The sequence below is a fragment of the Pseudophryne corroboree genome, chromosome 4 (genome assembly GCF_028390025.1).
Source record: "Pseudophryne corroboree isolate aPseCor3 chromosome 4, aPseCor3.hap2, whole genome shotgun sequence".
Classification (NCBI taxonomy): domain Eukaryota; kingdom Metazoa; phylum Chordata; class Amphibia; order Anura; family Myobatrachidae; genus Pseudophryne; species Pseudophryne corroboree.
In genome coordinates this window covers 867629490-867651959 of record NC_086447.1, presented here as the reverse complement: position 1 = coordinate 867651959, position 22470 = coordinate 867629490, and the positions used below count along the sequence as shown (strand labels likewise).

At 48.3% G+C, this 22470-nt stretch overlaps 1 protein-coding gene across 4 annotated transcripts in view; it reads left to right on the top strand.

Moving 5' to 3' along the window:
• The window catches only part of PPP2R5D (protein phosphatase 2 regulatory subunit B'delta), a 155513-nt gene that overhangs the window by 94789 nt on the left and 38254 nt on the right, over positions 1-22470 (top strand). For all 4 annotated transcript variants that reach the window (XM_063918739.1, XM_063918742.1, XM_063918741.1 and 1 more), the window contains exons 8-11: positions 6516-6575; positions 6825-6933; positions 8582-8635; positions 22283-22453. In XM_063918739.1, coding sequence (XP_063774809.1) covers positions 6516-6575; positions 6825-6933; positions 8582-8635; positions 22283-22453 — 394 coding nt within the window. The remainder of the gene's footprint in view (positions 1-6515; positions 6576-6824; positions 6934-8581; positions 8636-22282; positions 22454-22470) is intronic.

Sequence of the window (22470 nt, the reverse complement as noted above, 5' to 3'; positions counted from 1 at the left end):
ATCGCATCAGCCTGGATGTGCAGTGCTGGAGTCGCATTGGCGGATTCCCTGACTGAGAATATTGATACCCTGAATAGGGACAATATTCTGTTAACTATAGAACATTTAAAGGATGCATTGCTATATATGCGTGATGCGCAGAGGGATATTTGTACCCTGGCATCAAGAGTAAGCGCAATGTCCATCTCTGCCAGAAGAGCATTATGGACCAGACAGTGGTCAGGGGACGCAGATTCCAAACGGCACATGGAAGTATTGCCGTATAAGGGGGAGGAGTTATTTGGGGCTGGTCTAACAGACCTGGTGGCCACGGCAACGGCTGGAAAATCCACCTTTTTACCCCAGGTTACTTCACATCAACAGAAAAAGACACAGTCTTTTCAAACTCAGTCCTTTCGTTCCCATAAGTACAAGCGAGCAAAAGGTCACTCTTTTCTGCCCAAGGGCAGAGGAAGAGGAAAAAGGCAGCACCATGCAGCCGCTTCCCAGGAGCAGAAGCCCTCCCCTGCTTCTGCCAAGTCTTCAGCATGACGCTGGGGCTTTACAAGCAGACTCAGACACGGTGGGGGCCCGTCTCAAGAATTTCAACGCGCAGTGGGCTCACTCGCAAGTGGATCCCTGGATTCTACAGGTAGTATCACAGGGGTACAAACTGGAATTCGAGGCGTTTCCTCCTCATCGGTTCCTGAAGTCTGCTTTACCAAAGTCTCCCTCCGACAGGGAGGCAGTTCTGGAAGCCATTCACAAGCTGTACTCCCAGCAGGTGATAATCAAGGTACCCCTCTTACAACAGGGGAAGGGGTATTATTCCACACTATTTGTGGTACCGAAGCCGGACGGCTCGGTGAGACCAATATTAAATCTAAAATCTTTGAACACTTACATAAAAAGGTTCAAATTCAAGATGGAGTCACTCAGAGCGGTGATAGCGAACCTGGAAGAGGGGGACTATATGGTGTCGCTGGACATCAAGGATGCGTATCTCCACGTCACAATATATCCTTCTCACCAAGGGTACCTCAGGTTTGTAGTACAAAACTGTCATTATCAGTTTCAGACGCTGCCGTTTGGATTGTCCACGGCGCCTCGGGTCTTTACCAAGGTAATGGCCGAAATGATGATTCTTCTACGAAGAAAAGGCATCTTAATTATCCCTTACTTGGACGATCTCCTGATAAGGGCAAGAACCAAGGAACAGTTAGAAGTCGGAGTGGCACTATCTCAGGTAGTGCTAAGTCAGCACGGATGGATTCTAAATATTCCAAAATCGCAGCTGATTCCAACGACACGTCTACTGTTCTTAGGAATGATTCTGGACACAGTCCAGAAGAAGGTGTTTTTCCCGGAGGAGAAGGCCAGGGAGTTATCCGAGCTAGTCAGGAACCTCCTAAAACCAGGACAGGTCTCAGTGCATCAGTGCACAAGGGTCCTGGGAAAAATGGTGGCTTCTTACGAAGCGATTCCATTCGGAAGATTCCATGCAAGAACTTTTCAGTGGGATCTACTGGGAAAATGGTCCGGATCGCATCTTCAGATGCATCAACGGATAACCCTGTCGCCAAGGACAAGGGTGTCTCTCCTGTGGTGGCTTCAGAGGGCTCATCTACTAGAGGGCCGCAGATTTGGCATTCAGGATTGGATCCTGGTAACCACGGATGCCAGCCTGAGAGGCTGGGGAGCAGTCACACAGGGAAGGAATTTCCAGGGCTTGTGGTCAAGCATGGAAACATCTCTTCATATAAACATTCTAGAACTAAGGGCCATTTACAATGCCTTAATTCAAGCAAAACCTCTGCTTCAGGGTCAGGCGGTGTTGATCCAGTCGGACAACATCACGTCAGTCGCCCACATAAACAGACAGGGCGGCACGAGAAGCAGGAGGGCAATGGCAGAAACTGCAAGGATTCTTCGCTGGGCGGAAAATCATGTGATAGCACTGTCAGCAGTGTTCATTCCGGGAGTGGACAACTGGGAAGCAGACTTCCTCAGCAGACACGACCTTCACCCGGGAGAGTGGGGACTTCACCCAGAAGTCTTCCACCAAATTGTAAACCGTTGGGAAAGACCAAAGGTGGACATGATGGCGTCACGTCTAAACAAAAAACTGGACAGATATTGCGCCAGGTCAAGGGACCCTCAGGCAATAGCAGTGGACGCTCTGGTAACGCCGTGGGTGTACCAGTCAGTGTATGTATTCCCTCCTCTGCCCCTCATACCGAAAGTATTGAGAATCATAAGAAGGAGAGGAGTAAGAACTATACTCGTGGTTCCGGATTGGCCAAGAAGGTCTTGGTACCCGGAACTTCAAGAGATGCTCACGGACGAACCGTGGCCTCTACCTCTAAGACAGGACCTGCTACTGCAGGGGCCTTGTCTGTTCCAAGACTTACCGCGGCTGCGTTTGACGGCATGGCGGTTGAACGCCGGATCCTGAAGGACAAGGGCATTCCAGAAGAAGTCATCCCTACTCTGGTAAAAGCCAGAAAGGAAGTAACCGCAAAACATTTTCACCGCATTTGGCGTAAATATGTTGCGTGGTGTGAGGCCAAGAAGGCCCCTACACAGGAATTTCAACTGGGTCGTTTCTTGCATTGTGAAAGGGGTGCTGCACATACAGCCTCCTTTTGTGCCTCCAGTGGCACCTTGGGATCTCAATGTTGTGTTGAGATTTCTAAAATCACACTGGTTTGAAGCATTGTCTACGGTAGATTTAAAATATCTCACGTGGAAGGTGTCGATGCTGTTGGCCTTGGCTTCAGCTAGGCGTGTGTCAGAATTGGCGGCTTTATCATGTAAAAGCCCTTACCTAAATTTTCATTCTGACAGGGCGGAATTGAGGACTCGTCCTCAATTTCTACCTAAGGTGGTTTCTGCATTTCACATGAACCAACCTATTGTGGTACCTGCGGCTACTAGGGACTTAGAGGACTCTAAGTTGCTGGACGTTGTCAGGGCCTTGAAAATATATGTTTCCAGGACGGCTGGAGTCCGGAAAACTGACTCGCTGTTTATCCTGTATGCACCCAACAAGCTGGGTGCTCCTGCTTCAAAGCAGACGATTGCTCGTTGGATTTGTAGTACAATTCAGCTTGCACATTCCGTGGCAGGATTGCCACAGCCAACATCAGTAAAAGCCCATTCCACAAGGAAAGAGGGCTCATCTTGGGCGGCTGCCCGAGGGGTCTCGGCTTTACAACTTTGCCGAGCAGCTACTTGGTCAGGGGCAAACACGTTTGCTAAATTCTACAAATTTGATACCCTGGCTGAGGAGGACCTGGAGTTCTCTCATTCGGTGCTGCAGAGTCATCCGCACTCTCCCGCCCGTTTGGGAGCTTTGGTATAATCCCCATGGTCCTTACGGAGTCCCAGCATCCACTTAGGACGTTAGAGAAAATAAGATTTTACTTACCGATAAATCTATTTCTCGTAGTCCGTAGTGGATGCTGGGCGCCCATCCCTAGTGCGGATTGTCTGCAATACTTGTATATAGTTATTGTTACAAAAAATTCGGGTTATTATTGTTGAGCCATCTTTTCAGAGGCTCCTTTAAATTTATCATACTGTTAACTGGGTTCAGATCACGAGTTGTACGGTGTGATTGGTGTGGCTGGTATGAGTCTTACCCGGGATTCAATATCCTTCCTTATTATGTACGCTCGTCCGGGCACAGTATCCTAACTGGCTTGGAGGAGGGTCATAGGGGGAGGAGCCAGTGCACACCACCTGATATCTCAAGCTTTTATTTTGTGCCCTGTCTCCTGCGGAGCCGCTATTCCCCATGGTCCTTACGGAGTCCCAGCATCCACTACGGACTACGAGAAATAGATTTATCGGTAAGTAAAATCTTATTTTTTCTCCCGATGAAAAAAGCCCAGGAAGTCCAGAACTGGGTCAGGGACCTGTTGAAGCCGAAAAGGGTGTCGGTGCATCAATGCACTCGAGTTCTGGAAAAGATGGTGGCGTCTTACGAGGCCATTCCATTCGGCAGGTTCCATGCAAGGACCTTTCAGTGGGACCTTCTGGACAAGTGGTCCAGGTCACATCTATATATACATCAGATGATCAACCTGTCCCCAAGGGCCAGGGTATCTCTCCTGTGGTGGCTGCAGAGTGCTCACCTTCTAGAGGGTCGCAGGTTCGGCATTCAGGACTGGGTTCTGGTAACCACGGACGCGAGCCTCTGAGGATGGGGAGCAGTCACACTGGGAAGAAACTTCCAAGGTCTGTGGTCAAGCCAGGAGGCTTGTCTACACATCAACGTACTGGAATTAAGGGCCATATACAACGGCCTTCGTCAAGCGGAGACTTTGCTTTGTGACCTACCGGTTCTGATTCAGTCAGACAACGTCACCGCAGTGGCCCATGTAAACCGCCAAGGTGGAACAAAAAGCAGAGTGGCAATGACAGAAGCCACCAGGATTCTTCGCTGGGCGGAAAATCATGTAAGCGCTCTGACAGCAGTCTTCATTCCGGGAGTGGACAACTGGGAAGCAGACTTCCTCAGCAGACACGATCTACATCCCGGAGAGTGGGGACTTCATCTGGTAGTCTTTGCAGAGATTACAAGTCAGTGGGGGCTGCCTCAAATAGACATGATGGCATCGTGCCTCAACAAGAAACTTCCGAGGTATTGCGCCAGATCAAGGGAACCTCAGGCGATAGCAGTGGACGCCCTGGTCACACCGTGGGTGTTCCAATCGGTCTATGTGTTCCCTCCTCTTCCTCTCATCTCAAAGATATTGAGAATCATAAGACGAAGAGGAGTACAGACAATTCTCATTGTTCCAGATTGGCCTCGAAGGGCCTGGAATCCGGATCTGCAGGAAATGCTCACAGAAGATCCGTGGCCTCTTCCTCTCAGAGAGGACCTGTTGCAACAGGGGCCCTGTCTATTCCAAGACTTACTGCGGCTGCGTTTGACGGCTTGGCGGTTGAACGCCGGATCCTAGCTGAAAAGGGCATTCCGGATGAGGTCATTCCAACTCTGATAAAGGCTAGGAAGGAGGTGACGGCGAAACATCACCGTATTTGGAGGAAGTATGTGTCTTGGTGTGAGTCCATGAATGCTCCTCCGGAAGAATTCCATCTGGGCCGTTTTCTTCACTTCCTCCAGACTGGAGTGAATTTGGGCCAAAAATTAGGCTCCATTAAAGTTCAGATTTCGGCCCTATACATTTTCTTTCAGAAGGAATTGGCTTCTCTCCCAGAAGTCCAGATATTTGTGAAGGGAGTGCTGCATATCCAGCCTCCTTTTGTGCCTCCAGTGGCACTATGGGACCTTAACGTGGTGTTAAGGTTCCTTAAGTCTCACTGGTTTGAGTCGCTTCAAACGGTGGAATTAAAGTATATCACTTGGAAGGTGGTCATGTTGTTGGCCTTGGCATCTGCTAGGAGAGTATCTGAGTTAGCGGCTTAGTCTCACAAAAGCCCCTATCTGATCTTCCATGTGGATAGAGCGGAGTTGCGGACTCGTCCTCAATTTTTGCCTAAGGTGGTTTCCTCTTTTCATATGAACCAACCTATTGTGGTGCCTGTGGCTACGCGGGACTTGGAGGATTCCGAGTCCCTTGATGTGGTCAGGGCATTGAAAATTTATGTAGCCAGAACGGCTCGGGTTAGGAAAACAGAGGCACTGTTTGTCATGTATGCAGCCAACAAGGTTGGCGCTCCTGCTTCTAAGCAGACTATTGCACGCTGGATCTGTAACACGATTCAGCAGGCTCATTCTACGGCTGGATTGCCGTTGCCAAATTCGGTAAAGGCCCATTCCACTAGGATGGTGGGCTCTTCTTGGGCGGCTGGCCGAGGTGTCTCGGCATTGCAGCTTTGCCGAGCAGCTACTTGGTCGTGTTCAAACACTTTTGCAAAATTCTACAAGTTTGATACCCTGGCTGAGGAGGACCTCATGTTTGCTCAATCGGTGCTGTAGAGTCATCCGCACTCTCCCGCCCGGTCTGGAGCTTTGGTATAATCCCCATGGTCCTTACGGAGTCCCCAGCATCCTCTAGGACGTAAGAGAAAATAAGATTTTAAACCTACCGGTAAATCTTTTTCTCCTAGTCCGTAGAGGATGCTGGGCGCCCGTCCCAGTGCGGACAGATTTCTGCAAGACTTGTATATAGTTATTGCTTACATAAGGGTTATGTTACAGTTTGGATCAGTCTCGGGCTGATGCTGTTTTGTTTCATACTGTTAACTGGTTCGTATATTCCATGTTATACGGTGTGGATGGTGTGGGCTGGTATGAATCTTGCCCTTAGATTAGCAAAATCATTTCCTCATACTGTCAGTCTCCTCTGGGCACAGTTTTCTAACTGAGGTCTTGAGGAGGGGCATAGAGGGAGGAGCCAGTGCACACCCATCTAAAGTTCTTTTTAGTGCCCATGTCTCTTGCGGAGCCCGTCTATCCCCATGGTCCTTACGGAGTCCCCAGCATCCTCTACGGACTAGGAGAAAATGATTTACCGGTAGGTTTAAAATCTTATTATTATAATAATTCTGTGTTATCACTGCAGGTTTATTTATGAAACAGAACATCATAATGGGATTGCTGAACTCCTGGAAATACTTGGCAGGTAAATATATTAAAGCCTAGAACCACCATATTAAAGTGTAGTGTGGATGAGATTCTACCTCTCCACATTTTTCCATTCTGAATACTCGCCAGATGCCCTTTCATGAACATACCCAAGCCTTCCGTTAAATAGAATGGCTGTACTCCATATACATGCAGTCGCTGTCCCCAACCTGCATATCTTTATCATATAGAACTAATTATGTGTGTAAATGTTCCTCTACATTCAGTCTGTTCTGTCTCCTTACAGTATTATTAATGGATTCGCACTTCCACTGAAAGAAGAACACAAGATGTTTTTAATCCGTGTCCTGTTACCTCTGCACAAAGCCAAATCTCTGAGTGTCTATCATCCGCAGGTAATGTATCCATTGGGATTGTTTTGAGCATTAAGCATTTATACTGTTATCTGGCTATCACTGTTCAGGAGCAGAACTCACACTCTCTCTCTCTCTCTCTCTCTCTCTCTCTCTCTCTCTCTCTCTCTCTCTCTCTCTCTCTCTCTCTCTCTCTCTCTCTCTCGTCTAAACCACAAATGTGCTCTATTCTGTTTTACCTGCGATTTGCATTATGTAGGATTGTGAGTCTTAACTGTGGCACTGCGCAGTTTTGTGGCACCTTACAAGTAAACAATGTGATAGTGACCTAGGGAGTTTGAGTGCTTTCTTTTCAGGACATTAGCTCTAGAAGGTAGAATGACCTCTGTATTTAGGACCGTAGACCCAGAAAGGAGCAGGACCTCTGTAATCAGGACAGTCGATTCAGATGGGAGTGCGTCCTGTGCATTCAGGGCAGTAGATCTAGAATGTAGTGTGTCCTGTGTATCCAGGATAGTAGATCCAGAAGGGAGTGTGTCCTGTGTATTCAGGAAAGTTGATCTAGAGAGGAGCAGGTCCTCTGTATACAGGACAGTTGATGTAGAAGGGAATGTGGCCTGTATATTCAGGGCAGTAGACCCAGAAGGGAGTGTGTCCTATGTATTCAGGGCAGTAGATATAGAAAGGAGTGTGACCTGTGTACTCAGGTAAGTAGATCTAGAAGGGAGTGTGACCTACTGCCCTGAGTACACAGATCTAGAAGGGAGTGTGGCCTGTGTACTCAGGGCAGTAGATCTAGAAGGGAGCGTGGCCTGTGTACTCAGGGCAGTAGATCTAGAAGGGAGTGCAGCCTGTGTACTCAGGGCAGTAGATCTAGAAGGGAGTGTGACCTGTGTACTCGGGGCAGTAGATCTAGAGGGGAGTGTGGCCTGTGTACTCAGGGCAGTAGATCTAGAAGGGAGTGTGTCCTGTGTACTCGGGGCAGTAGGTCTAGGAGGGAGTGTGACCTGTGTATTCAGGGCAATAGATCTAGAAGGTAGTGTGTCCTGTGTACTCGGGGCAGTAGATCTAGAGGGGAGTGTGTCCTGTGTACTCAGGGCAGTAGATCTAGAAGGGATTGTGGCCTGTGTATTCAGGGCAGTAGATCTAGAAGGGAGTGTGACCTGTGTACTCAGGGCAGTAGGTCTAGAAGGGAGTGTGACCTGTGTACTCAGGGCAGTAGGTCTAGAAGGGAGTGTGGCCTGTGTACTCAGGGAAGTAGATCTAGAAGGTAGTGTGTCCTGTGTACTCGGGGCAGTAGATCTAGAAGGGAGTGTGGCCTGTGTACTCAGGGCAGTAAGTCTAGGAGGGAGTGTGGCCTGTGTACTCAGGGCAGTAGATCTAGAAGGTAGTGTGGCCTGTGTACTCAGGGCAGTAGATCTAGAAGGGAGTGTGGCCTGTGTACTCAGGGCAGTAAGTCTAGGAGGGAGTGTGACCTGTGTATTCAGGGCAGTAGATCTAGAAGGGGGTGTGGCCTGTGTACTCGGGGCAGTAGATCTAGAAGGGAGTGTGGCCTGTGTACTCAGGGCAGTAGATCTAGGAGGGAGTGTGTCCACATGCTGTGCGTCTGTTGCTGTCAGTGATCAGAGATTGCATACCTTCCCTTCATATGGTAATATTTGCTGACATCTGCCTGTTTCTCTCCTGCTAGCTGGCTTACTGCGTGGTGCAGTTCCTGGAGAAGGACAGTACTCTCACTGATCCAGTAAGTGTAAGACTTTATGTGCCTCACTCACACATAGCAAGGGATAAAACCAGGGATAACTCTGGGTTTTTTTTTTTTTTTTCCCCTGTAACATCCATGTAAACAATACTTATTAATCCCTGTATGCCACTAATTGGAAGTACGGTGTAATCGCCTGTGCAGCGGAGCCACGTGAATGGGACAGGCAGGAATATATGAATGTGCACTGAAGGTCGGTCAGTGGGCCTAATTCAGACCTGATCGCTAGGGTGCGTTTTTTGCATCCCTGCGATCAGTTAGTCGCCGTCTACAGGGGAGGGGGAAATAGCGGTGCAGGGGTGCGATCGTATGTGCAGGAGAGGTGCAATCGCATGTGCAGGAGAGCTGCACAAACAGGAGTTTGTGCAGTCTCTGCACAGACCAGGACTTACTCTTCCAGTGCGATGATCGGGGCCGGAGCTGACGTCAGAATCCCTCCCTCCAAACGCCTGGTCCCTCCTGCGTTTTTCCGGACACTCCTCTAAAATGGTCAGTGCCACCCACAAACGGCCTCTTCCTGTCAGTCACCTTGCGATCGCCCGTGCGATCACTTTTCTCGCACATCCCGTCGCGCCCCGTAGCTGTGGACCTGCGCATTGCGGTGCATACGCAGTTCAGACCTAATCGCAAGCTGTATGAAAACGCAGCATAGCGATCAGGTCTGAATTAGGCCCAGTGTCTCCCCTTCAGGAGTAAAGTGTAGAATGGGTAGGCAGTGTCTGGCACTCCAGCTGCTCTGGTACCACGCTCCCCAGCATCCTCTGGCATAGTTTTAGTTTGCGCTAACAGCAAGAATGTGGCCGTGCTTGCTGGGATATAGTTCCACAGCAGCTGGAGTGCCACACCTTGCTGGTGTAGAATAAGTTTCGTGACCAAGCATAGAGGAACCAAACCCAGACACATAGGCCCTCATTCCGAGTCGTTCGCTCGGTAATTTTCTTCGCATCGCAGCGTTTTTCTGCTTAGTACGCATGCGCAATGTTCGCACTGCGACTGCGCCAAGTAATTTTGCTATGAAGATAGTTTTTTTACTCACGGCTTTTTCTTCGCTCCGGCGATCGTAGTGTGATTGACAGGAAATGGGTGTTACTGGGCGGAAACACAGCGTTTTATGGGCGTGTGGATAAAAACGCTACCGTTTCCGGAAAAAACGCGGGAGTGGCTGGAGAAACGGAGGAGTGTCTGGGCGAACGCTGGGTGTGTTTGTGACGTCAAACCAGGAACGACAAGCACTGAACTGATCGCAGATGCCGAGTAAGTCTGAAGCTACTCTGAAACTGCTAAGTAGTTTGTAATCGCAATATTGCGAATACATCGTTCGCAATTTTAAGAAGCTAAGATTCACTCCCAGTAGGCGGCGCTTAGCGTGTGTAACTCTGCTAAAATCGCCTTGCGAGCGAACAACTCGGAATGAGGGCCATAATACATACGCTTACACAAGATTCTGGTAAATGTACAGTGCAATTTTCATAGTGAAATGAAGCACGTAGGGATCGTAGATAAGCAAGTTGTTCATTCTTGCCATCGGTTATCCTGAACGTTAGGCCCAGATTGCCCCTCCGGAGGATGCAGACATAGCAGTTTACTCCACACAATTTAATGCCTGCAAGTTACAGTAAGTGATATGTAGAAGCACACAATGTAGAGTTACATATGTCTGGAGAGGGTACAAGTAAAATCAGAGGCCCATAGTTCTGCAGATTCTTTAATGACTATGCTTCCACAAATCTGTGGCAGTGACCTTATGTCTACCACCTTGGCACCATATCCCACACAGCAGGGGACCCTCACGTACTGTTATGCCCCGTACACACAGGGAAGATGTGTGCTGAGCGATCTAGCACAGACCGCTCAGCACACATCTCTCCCTCCGCTCAGCACACAACGCGATGTGTGCTGAGAGAGGGGGGCGCCCAGCGGTGAAATGAGCGATCTCTCTAGATTTGGCATGTATGCCAAATCTAGACCTGGCGATAGCGCTGCATGAGACCGCGCATCGCTGTCGCCGGCACCCTACACACGGAGATCCATGCTCAATTTCTAAGCAATCTAGTCAGAATTGCTTAGAATGTAAGCACTGATCTCTCCGTGTGTACCCCCCTTTAGTATTAGGATTGTACAGTTTAGTCTATGGAACATGATCCTTTGGTTGACCGGGCAAATACACAAATCCTGACTTTTTTCCATGGATGTGCAGAGGAGTAGAGCTCAATTACTACTTGTTAAAGATAACTGAACCCCCCCCCCTCTCTACAGTTCATACAAAATTAACATTTATTATCCTTCCATAAGCAAAAAATTCTCCCCCCACCAATCATTTCTGCAGCAAGGTCTGGACCAGTCTGAACTATATGGCTCTTACCCTCCTGTATCTCCTATTTTTTCCTATAGATTGTAAGCTTGCAAGCAAGGCCCTCCTATCTCTGTCTGTTAAAGCAGCAATCCCATGTTGAAGGCTATAAAAATCAGCTTGATCATCACCTTTTTCCTGGTTTTGTTTCTTCAGACTGCTATTAGTGGCAATGCTTCAGATTTTGCTGCAGTGACTACCATGGCAATCTTGTCACACAACATAGAGAGCAGAGTGGCTTTGGAACACCACTCTGAGTTCTGTTGTCATTGTGACATCCTCTCCTTCTCCCCTCCCCCGTGACATCATGACATGCTGAGAAGTTGTGTCTGTCGGCCATAAATGTTGGCAGGATTAAGACTATTTGAAGAGGGGATAAATCTAAAAAGGTCACCAGTCATTTTCCTGTAAGGAGCGGCCAGCTGGTGCCTCCATGCCTAAGGGGCAGATTTATTAAGCCTGGTGAAGTGATAAAGTGGAAGGTGATAACACACCAGCCAATCAGCTTCTAACTTTCATGTTACAGGCTGGGTTTGAAAAATGACAGTTAGGGGCTGACTGGCTGGTGCATTATCACTGTCCACTTTATCACTTCACCAGGCTTAATAAATCTGACCCTAAAGGAGGCAGTTTAATCCGTGTCTCGGACAATAGGGAAGAAGTACACACCTAATGTTTTGTGTTTAAGTGGAAAGGCTCCTATAATGAGTAATGAGTTTGTGGCCTTGATGAAAGCAATGGTGAGCTATGCTACACATGACACAAGGAGGTGTCGTAATTATGATTTGCAAATACCTTACATTTCTATTACGTCCTAGAGGATGCTGGGGACTCTGTAAGGACCATGGGGTATAGACAGGCTCCGCAGGAGATAGGGCACCTAAAAAGAACTTTGACTATGGGTGTGCACTGGCTCCTCCCTCTATGCCCCTCCTCCAGACCTCAGTTAGATCTTGTGCCCAGAGGAGAATGGATGCACTGCAGAGAGCTCTCCAGAGTTTTCTGTGGAAAAAGAATTTTGTTAGGTTTTTTATTTTCAGGGAGTCCTATTGGCAACAGGCTCCCTGCATCGTGGGACAGAGGAGAGAGAAGCAGAGCTGGCTTGTCAAGTTGGGCACTGCTTCTAAGGCTACTGGACACTATTAGCTCCAGAGGGCGTCGGAACACAGGTCTCGCCTGGGGTTCGTCCCGGAGCCGCGCCGCCGTCCTCCTCACAGATGCCGAAGATAGAAGCCGGATAGAGAAGGCAGAAGACATCAGATCTTCATGCGCGCCATTGCTCCCAGTCACACACACACTGAGCGGTGCAGGGCGCAGGGGGGGGGGGGGGGCGCCCTAGGCAGCAATAAACCTCACATTTTGGCCAAATACAGTTTGATTAGGCTGTGGAGGCAGTAAATCTATGATCCCCCGCCATTTTATTGAAAAATCACTGGGACCGAAGCTCGCCGTCGGGTGGGCGGGGCTTGATCCTCAGCACTAACCAGCGCCATTTTCTGCACAGAAGCTGCATGAGGAAAACGCTGGCTCCTTGGTCTCTCCCCTGCTGAACTTCACAGGCTGGAAAAAAGAGGAGGGGGGCACATTAGCGACGCAGTGAGTGGGAATTGGCTTATTATATATAAAAAAGCGCTATCTGGACATATTTTTTTCCAGTGTTTTTAAGCACTGGTGTGTGCTGGCATACTCTCTCTCTGTCTCCCCTTAGGACCTGGTTGGGGTTTTGTCCCCTTATAGGTTAATCCCTGTGTGTGTGGGGTGTCGGTACGTGTGTGTCGACATGTCTGAGGCGGAAGGCTTCTCCAAGGAGGAGGTGGAGCAAATGAGTGGTGTGTCCCCGTCGGTTGTGCCGACTCCAGATTGGATGGACATGTGGCATATGTTGAATGCAAGTGTGGCATCTTTACATAAAAGGCTTGATAAGGCTGATTTAGGGGGTACATCAGGGGGTCAATCCTCGGATTGGACCGACTCACAGGGCCCGTCGGGGTCTCAAAAGCGTCCCTTAACACAAGACACTACTACCGACACGGATTCTGATTCCAGTGTCGACTATGACGAAGTAAAATTGCACCCTAGGGTGACCAAAACCATTCAGTGTATGATTGTGGCAATAAGGGATGTGTTGCATATTGTGGATGAACCCTCGGTCCCCGACACAAGGGTACACATGTTTAAGGAAAAGAAACAGATTATTAATTTTCCCACATCTCATGAATTAAATGAATTCTTTGGAAAAGCTTGGGAGACTCCGGATAAGAGACCGCAGATCAGATCCCCAAAAGAATTTATATGGCATACCCTTTCCCTAAGCAGGACAGGGAGATTTGGGAATCACCCCCCACTGTGGACAAGGCCCTGACGCGCTTGTCCAAAAAAGTGGCGCTACCGTCTCCTGACACAGCAGCCCTTAAGGACCCTGCAGATCGCAGGCAAGAAACTACCTTAAAGTGTATTTATTCTCATACGGGTGCTGTGCTAAGACCGACAATTGCGTCGGCATGGGTGTGTAGCGCAATTGCAGCTTGGACAGATGAGCTGACAGATCAAATTGATAATATGGATAAGGATGCTATATTCCTAACTCTAGCCCATTAAAGACGCAGTCTTATTTAGGAGGGATGCTCAAAGGGACATTGGATTGCTAGCTTCTAGGGCCAATGCCATGTCTGTCTCAGCGAGAAGATCCTTATGGACTCGCCAATGGACGGGTGATGCGGATTCCAAAAAACATATGGAAGTACTACCCTATAAGGGTGATGTATTGTTTGGGGATGGGCTGACGGACCTGGTTTCCACAGCTACAGCAGGTAAATCAAATTTTTTACCATATATTCCCCAACAGCAAAAGAAAGTAACACCCTATCAGATGCAGTCCTTTCGGTCGCACAAGTCCAAAAGAGGCCGGGGATCCTCTTCCCTCGCCAGAGGTAAGGGCAGAGGCAAGAGAGCACCTGCTTCGGCAGGTGCCCAGGAACAAAAGTCCTCCCCGGCTGCTCCAAAACCCACAGCATGACGCTGGGGCTCCCCTGAGGGAGTCCGCACCGGTGGGGGCACGTCTTCCACTTTTCAGTCAGGCCTGGGTCAGTTCGGACCTGAATCCCTGGGTGTTGAAAATAGTTTCCCAGGGTTACAAATTGGAATTCGAGGAGGTGCCCCCGCGCCCCCCCCCCCGCGCCGATTTTTCAAATCGGCCCTACCAGCTTCCACATCGGAAAGGGATATAGTGTTAGCTGCAATTCATACGCTGTGTATACAGCAAGTGATAATCAAGGTTACCCTGCACCAGCAGGGAAGAGGTTACTACTCAACCCTATTTGTGGTCCCTAAACCGGACGGTTCGGTCAGACCTATTTTGAATCTGAAATCCCTAAACCTGTACATAAAGATTCAAATTCAAAATGGAATCTCGCAGAGCGATAATAGCCAACATGGAGGAGGGGGAGTTTATGGTGTCTCTGGACATAAAGGATGCGTACCTTCATTTCCCCATATATGCCCCCCATCAGGAATACCTGAGATTCGCTGTACAGGATTGTCATTACCAAATTTCAGACGTTGCCGTTTGGACTCTCCACGGCCCCGAGGATTTTCACCAAGATAATAGCGGAAATGATGGTGGTCCTGCGCAAGCATGGAGTCACAATTATCCCATACTTGGACGATCTCCTGATAAAAGCGAGATCAAGGGAGAAATTGCTGAGCAGTGGGGCGCTCTCGCTGAGAGTGCTCCAGCAACACGGTTGGATTCTAAATCTACCGAAGTCACAGTTGATTCCGACAACTCGACTACCGTTCCTAGGTATGATGCTGGATACGGAACAAATGAAGGTCTTCCTCCCAATAGAGAAAGTCCAAGACATCCAGAACATGGTCAGAGACCTGCTAAAACCGAAAAGGGTGTCAGTTCACCAATGCACTCGAGTTCTGGGGAAAATGGTGGCGGCCTACGAGGCTATTCCCTTCGGAAGGTTCCATGCAAGGACTTTTCAATGGGACCTTCTGGACAAGTGGTCCGGGTCCCATCTGCACTTACATCGGTAAATAACTCTGTCCCCAGGGACCAGAGTGTCCCTCCTGTGGTGGTTGCAAAGTGCTCACCTCCTGGAGGGTCGCAGGTTCGGAATTCAGGATTGGATCCTGGTTACCACGGAAGCGAGCCTCCGAGGATGGGGAGCGGTCACACAGGGAAAAAAATTTCAGGGTCTTTGGTCAGACCAGGAGTCCTGTCTACACATCAATGTGTTGGAACTCAGGGCCATTTACAACGGCCTTCGACAAGCGGAGAGTTTTCTTCGAAACCTACCGGTTCTGATTCAATCAGACAATGTCACAGCAGTGGCTCATGTGAACCGCCAAGGCGGGACAAAAAGCAGAGTAGCGATGGCGGAAGCCACAAGGATTCTTCGCTGGGCGGAAAATCATTTAAGCGCTCTGTCAGCTGTCTTCATTCCGGGAGTGGACAACTGGGAAGCAGACTTCCTCAGCAGACACGATCTCCATCCAGGAGAGTGGGGACTTCATCAAGAAGTCTTTGCAGACGTAACACGTCATTGGGGAACTCCTCAAATAGACATGATGGCGTCACGCCTCCACAAAAAACTTCGGAGGTACTGCGCCAGGTCTCGGGACCCTCAGGCAATAGCAGTAGACGCTCTGGTAACACCGTGGGTGTTCAAATCGGTCTACGTGTTTCCTCCTCTTCCTCTCATCACAAAAGTGTTGAGGATCATAAGACGAATAAGAGTACGAACGATACTCGTTGTCCCAGACTGCCCTCGAAGGGCCTGGTACTCTGATCTACAAGAGATGCTCACAGGAGATCCCTGGCCTCTTCCTCTGAGGGAAGACCTGTTGCAGCAGGGGCCCTGTGTATTTCAAGACTTACCGCGGTTACGTTTGACGGCATGGCGTTTGAACGCCGAATCCTAGCGAAAAAGGGGATTCCGGATGAGGTCATCCCTACTTTAATAAAGGCTAGGAAGGAGCTGACGGTTAAGCAGTATTACCGTATCTGGCGAAAGTATGTGTCTTGGTGTGAAACCAAGAATGCACCTACGGAAGATTTTCATCTGGGTCGTTTTCTCCACTTCCTACAGACAGGAGTGGATATGGGCCTGAAATTAGGCTCTGTTAAGGTACAGATTTCGGCCCTCTCGATTTTCTTTCAGAAGGAATTGGCTTCTCTTCCAGAAGTCCAGACATTTGTAAAGGGAGTGCTGCACATCCAGCCCCCTTTTGTGCCTCCAGTGGCACCATGGGACCTGAACGTGGTGTTGCAGTTCCTAAGATCACACTGGTTTGAACCGCTTAACAATGTTGAGTTGAAATTTCTTACCTGGAAGGTGGTCATGTTGTTGGCCTTAGCATCAGCAAGGCGAGTGTCAGAATTGGCAGCTTTGTCACACAAGAGCCCCTACTTGATTTTTCATGTGGATCGAGCTGAATTGAGGACACGTCCGCAATTTTTGCCTGAAATGGTTTCTTCGTTCCATATGAATCAACCTATTGTGGTGCCTGTGGCTACAAGTGACCTGGAGGATTCCAGATCCCTGGACGTAGTCAGGGCCTTAAAAATGTATGTAGCCAGGACGGCTAGAATTAGGAAAACAGAGGCTCTGTTTGTCCTGTATGCGGCCAATAAGATTGGCGCTCCTGCTTCGAAGCAGACTATTGCTCGCTGGATCTGTAATACGATTCAGCAGGCTCACTCTACGGCTGGATTGCCGGTACCAAATTCGGTTAAGGCCCATTCCACTAGGAAGGTGGGCTCTTCTTGGGCGGCTGCCCGAGGCGTCTCGGCATTACAACTTTGCTGAGCGGCGACTTGGTCGGGGTCAAACACTTTTGCTAAATTCTACAAGTTTGATACCCTGGCTGATGAGGACCTAGCGTTTGCTCAGTCGGTGTTTCAGAGTCATATGCACTCTCTCGCCCGATTGGCTGCTTTGGTATAAACCCCATGGTCCTTACGGAGTCCCCAGCATCCTCTAGGACGTAAGAGAAAATAAGATTTTAAACCTACCGGTAAATCTATTTCTCCTAGTCCGTAGAGGATGCTGGGCGCCTGTCCCAGTGCGGAAACTCTGCAAGACTTGTATATAGTTGTTGCTTACATAAGGGTTATGTTACAGTTGACATCGGTCTTGGACCGTTACTGTCGTTTGTTCATACTGTTAACTGGTTATGTATGTTCCAGGTTACATGGTATGATTGGTGTGGGCTGGTATGAATCTTGCCCTTGGATTGCTAAATCCTGCCTTGTATTGTCCATCTCCTCTGGGCACAGTTCTCTAACTGAGGTCTGGAGGAGGGGCATAGAGGGAGGAGCCAGTGCACACCCATAGTCAAAGTTCTTTTTAGGTGCCCTATCTCCTGCGGAGCCAGTCTATACCCCATGGTCCTTACGGAGTCCCCAGCATCCTCTACGGACTAGGAGAAATAGATTTACCGGTAGGTTTAAAATCTTATTTTTGAGATTATCAGACAGACCCTGGGTGAGTTTGTTTTTAGATATAAAAGGTATGACCAGTCCACTTTCAAGATGATGGCAATCGGTGTACAGTAGTACAACACAGATGACAATGTTTCTTTAAAATTGTTTATTACACATGGTCCTGAGGCTGTCTATTACCAATGTATTTGAGTAGTGATGCCTTTATAATTGTATATTATTGGGTTAGCCATTATTGAAGTTTTACACTTCAGTGGTTGTCATGGCAAGTACACTATATTGAGCCACCTGCTGCCTCTTTAATGTTAGAACTGCTAATTGTATAATTACTGTGAAGCACCAATTGTGGGTATATGTAGCCCCGTGAGTATTATTCTATTATCTCTGGTGGGCTGAGACTCTCGTGTGCATTGTTTGTTATGGTTTACAGCCAGAGAGGCGCTGCAATTTAGGCTGGGGAGGGGGGGAGGGGGGGGGGGGGGGGGTTGCTGATTGTCACCTCCTCAGGGGCAGCTGGACTTACGTACAACACTACCTAACTGAGAGATGTGGTGTGTGTGTCCCTCCCCCCCAATATTTGAGCAGAGCAGGGCGCTGAGGTGCCGGGCAGGTGTCACTGTTGGGAGCAGTCAGGTCCCCTCAATGCCCCAGCTGTGGCGTCATTGATGGGGGCATGCCTGGCACTTACATAAGTGCTAGGCTTCCCCCAAGCACTCCCTTTAATGTGAATAGATGCCGTGTGCGTGGCATCTATTCATGCGGCGGCAGGCTGTTTTAGCAGAGCGTAGGGCTCTGCTAAAACAGTCTAGCGTGAAGACTTAGATAGATGTCTATATCTATCTGGGGGATGGAGGGGGGCTGGAGCTGCAAGGGGGGTGACGAGAAAGGATGAATAAGGAGCTGAGGGGGAAGAGGTGAGGAACATATGACATGGCAGGTGAGAAGGGCTCTGGGCTGGTCCCAGAGGAGAGGACACAGCCCACAGTAAATGGCCACAGGGTCTGGAGTTGGGTGTAGGGCAAAGTAGGACCCTGGTGGCGGGCGGAGAAGGGGAGGGAGGAGGTGGAGCAGCCAGAAAGGGCATTATCTCCATCCTGACACTGCCTGTGGAAAGCCTAGATAGCAGCCGCAGTGCGCCCCGTGACCCAGTACATTGATTGCCGCCTCTCAAATATTTGGGGGTGGGTGACATCTATGTGTACAGCATTAATAGATGCATAATTGGTGCTATAAAGTAAAGCTCCAAGCAGGCTTCTACAACCCTGGAGCCTAGGTCCATACCCATGAAGCTGAAGAACCGCTTTACCAGGTGTTCTCTACTGGGAAGTCCCTTTTAGCATTGTTTAATTGGTTAGGAAACTTGATCTTCCCAGTACACTTGTAGAGCCTGCTGGAGTAAACCAGACTAGCAAAACTCATTGCACTTGTCAGCAAGTACAAAATCATTAGCGGATAGGGGTGCCTTTATGTATACAGAAGACCAAAGTTTGTTGCGAAGGAGTACTTAATATAAATGTGAAAAAGAGACCAAGATCAGTATAAGTGTGGGCAGAGTATGTACTATCCGTTCCTGGAGGTGCCAGTGAGTCCCTGTGGTCTCTTATTTGTCTTGAAGCAATGAGCCAGGAGACATCAGGAAATAAAAAAATCACCGAATTCCCTCAACACACTATAATTATCCATTAAATGAGATACATCCTACATGATAGTAGAAATGCAGGGGTGCGATATGGAGGGTTGACAGTAACTGGTTCGACAGGGATGCTAGGTCGACATGGTCTAGGTCAGAAGGTCGACATGAGTTTGTTTTTTTGGTGTTTTCTCCGTACAGTGACCGGGAACCCCAATTAGTGCACCATGTCCCCTCGCCTTTCTTTGGGCAAGGTGCCTCACTGCGCTCTGCAGAGGTTACTATTCCCAATTGTAGTCCGCGTGGATCGTTAAGTATGAAAAAGTAAAAAAAAAAAAAAAAAATGTTAAAAAAACTCATGACGACCTAGAGACCAGATACCGAAATGCAGAGATCTCCGTAACACATATTTGCAAATATATGATTAGTAACCACTGTGTCTCTGATATGGTGGTCGTACATGCGTACGTGATACTAGTAACCACTTTGGGTCATATATTTCAGCATTGCTACATGATAGTAGCACATTCATTTATATATTTTTAAATCGAGTGCTAATTCATCTGGAGGCACCCCAAAAGACACTACAAGGACCAGCAGGCCTTCCAACTAATGATATCATACATGCCTCTCAGAACAGTGACAGACAGAAATGGCAAGTTCGCAATCAATTTATTAGTCTGGAAAGAACCAAGGTGATTTAATCCTGCTGCTGTGAATGTTTTACTTAAGAATAAAACCATGGGGATTGATGCCCCAATCCGACAAGATTTATTTATTTTTTTATTTATTTTTGGGGGGTGCAGGGTTGGTATATTGGTGGGGCTACCTTCAGACAGCCTTTTCTTTCCTTCTGGCACAGGTCAAGAAGGCCCTCTCAATGACCAACCTCCCCAGATCCTTTGCACCATTTAATTGAATAGCTTTCCCTTGCGCCGCGCGGTAATAATCTGAGAATTAGCCATGGGTTAAACCTAATAGCAAATTGAATATGCCCAAATATCCTTGTCAGAATAAAGACTTCTCTAACTTACAGTATCTACTGTGGTCACTGCAAATCGTATTCATAAAAATTTGTTTACATATTGTTACCTGGGCAAGGTGGCATGTAAGTTGTTGTCAACTGAACCTACTTAATTATCGGAATTGCAGTCCATCGGCTCTAAATCAAGTCATCAGACTTACAAATGTCACTGAGAAATCCCTGGCAAGTACCAAGACTAATAGATCCGCCAGTGTCCTTCTTAGAAACAGTGGTTGGTGCCTCACTGCAGACTCCAGCTACAAAGGTTGGGGATGTCCTCTGCTTACAGAAGTGGTACAAGGAGATGGGATACAGAACCAAAGGCATCAGCACGGTCTGGAACTGAGGGCAGTACGGCCTGTGATTCAGCATATCCAATCTCTCCCAAGACTCACATAGTGAATGTGGATATTTTTCAACAGTAGAATGGTAGCTGCTTCCGTAAGCTGCCAAGATGACTGAAGAAACAGAACCACAATGGCAGAAGTATGAACTATGGTGGTCAGAATATGCTTTGTATCCCTCTCAGCATTGCAAGTAGCAGGCAAAGATGAGAAGATAGATCATTACCTGGTGCCATGCGGATGGCAGGTAGAGCTGGCAGCAGGTTAGACCAGCCTTGTGTCCTGTCTCACACATTTCATCTTCTCACAAATAGAAAATCTGTTGCATAGCTAGTGGTAAATTAGAAAGTGGTGCCAAGGAGTCATCAATGACCAGGTTGTTTAGAAGGATTCAGTATGATATCCCTATGGACGAGATGCTGGCAGTCAGAACGAGCGTCCCACTGAAAGAACATCTGGGATTCTGGGCATCGGTATTTTGATCGCTGGGATCCTGTCCGGTGGCATTTTAACTGCATCCCATGTAGAAGATATTGATTTACTGTATACTATATCTCACTTCAGCTTCCGGACCCATGGAGTTAAATTGCCATTGCTGTCCACTGTTATTACTGCAGTGTTGACATCTCTGCTCCTATTTTGGTTGATGACAGCAGCTGCCACCGAACCTGATGTGCATAAGTCCTGGCACTGATTCCAGCAGTGAGCATGTTACTATTACCCGTTTCACACCGCACCTCCGTCTCTGGATATTGCCAGGGCAACTTGGTCCTGGCTTGGTGTGAAAGTGACTACGTAGGTTCAGTGCCCGAGAAATTCGACCAGGGACTGACCTGCATAGTCTGTAGTGTGAAAGAGTGGCCAGGGTTATACGACACAGATCAGACGCTTGAAGAGGTCATCTCCAAGTGCCGCCAAAGGGATGACCCGGATCCAGCCTGCAGTGTGAACATGGTTTCAAACTGCTGTGACAAGGCTTGAAACCATGTTCTATAACCTAAGTTGGACCCAGATTTTTAGTGTGAAAGGGGTATATAAGATAGACACCTGGATACTCACAGCTCACCATGCCCATGCAGCAGGAACGCAAGAGATTTCTCCAGACCCAGAAGAAGATGGAGCTTCAGTTTTGATCAATGTCATTGGGTCGTTATGAGTGACAGCAGCTGACTATTTTAAGGTATCTACAATGACTGGTTCCATGTCTCCATCTCCTGCTGTCTCTCCTCGTTTTATCGGTCATGTGTCATTGGTAACTGTTCAGAAATGCCATCTGCCAAGGACTCTACTTTGTTATTAGCAGCTGATAATGTTGCTGCCTTTGCAATAACGTTTTTCCATCCAGCTGCTACAGTTGTTCTCCTTCCTCAATGTACCAGATGTTCCTTCAGCTCCTTTCGGTGGGGCCATCTTTACCTTTTGTTTCAAGCCATGATCTCCTCATTGTACAATATTAGTATGTCTGCTCTATCTAAAATATATATATTTATTTTGTTGTATATTCCCACTCGTTGTCTTTTTCTGTGATCGTGAAAGGGAGGAGCCGTCACACTATATCATGCCTCCCCAACCATCCCATTTTGGAGGAGGCTGGGAGGTATTTTTACGACATGCATGACCACTGAGGGGAGGGGCATGTTAGCATGCCCGCGAGGACATGGACACTCCCCAAGTATACCACAGCCACCCCTCCCCCGCCCCACTTTGGAATCTACCAATACTACTAAACACCTTCTGATGCTGTTTAGCTTTTCTGTCTCTCCACAGTTGCTGTCATGGAGTATTTAAAAGGAACAGGAGTAAATGGTAATGATTTGACTCTTTCAGGTGATCTCTGGACTCCTGCGGTTCTGGCCGCGCACTCACAGCCCCAAGGAGGTGATGTTCCTGAATGAACTGGAAGAGATCTTAGATGTTATGGAGCCTGCAGAGTTCACCAAAATCATGGAGCCCCTGTTTCGGCAGCTTGCCCAGTGTGTGTCCAGCCCTCATTTCCAGGTAATAAATATAGTGAT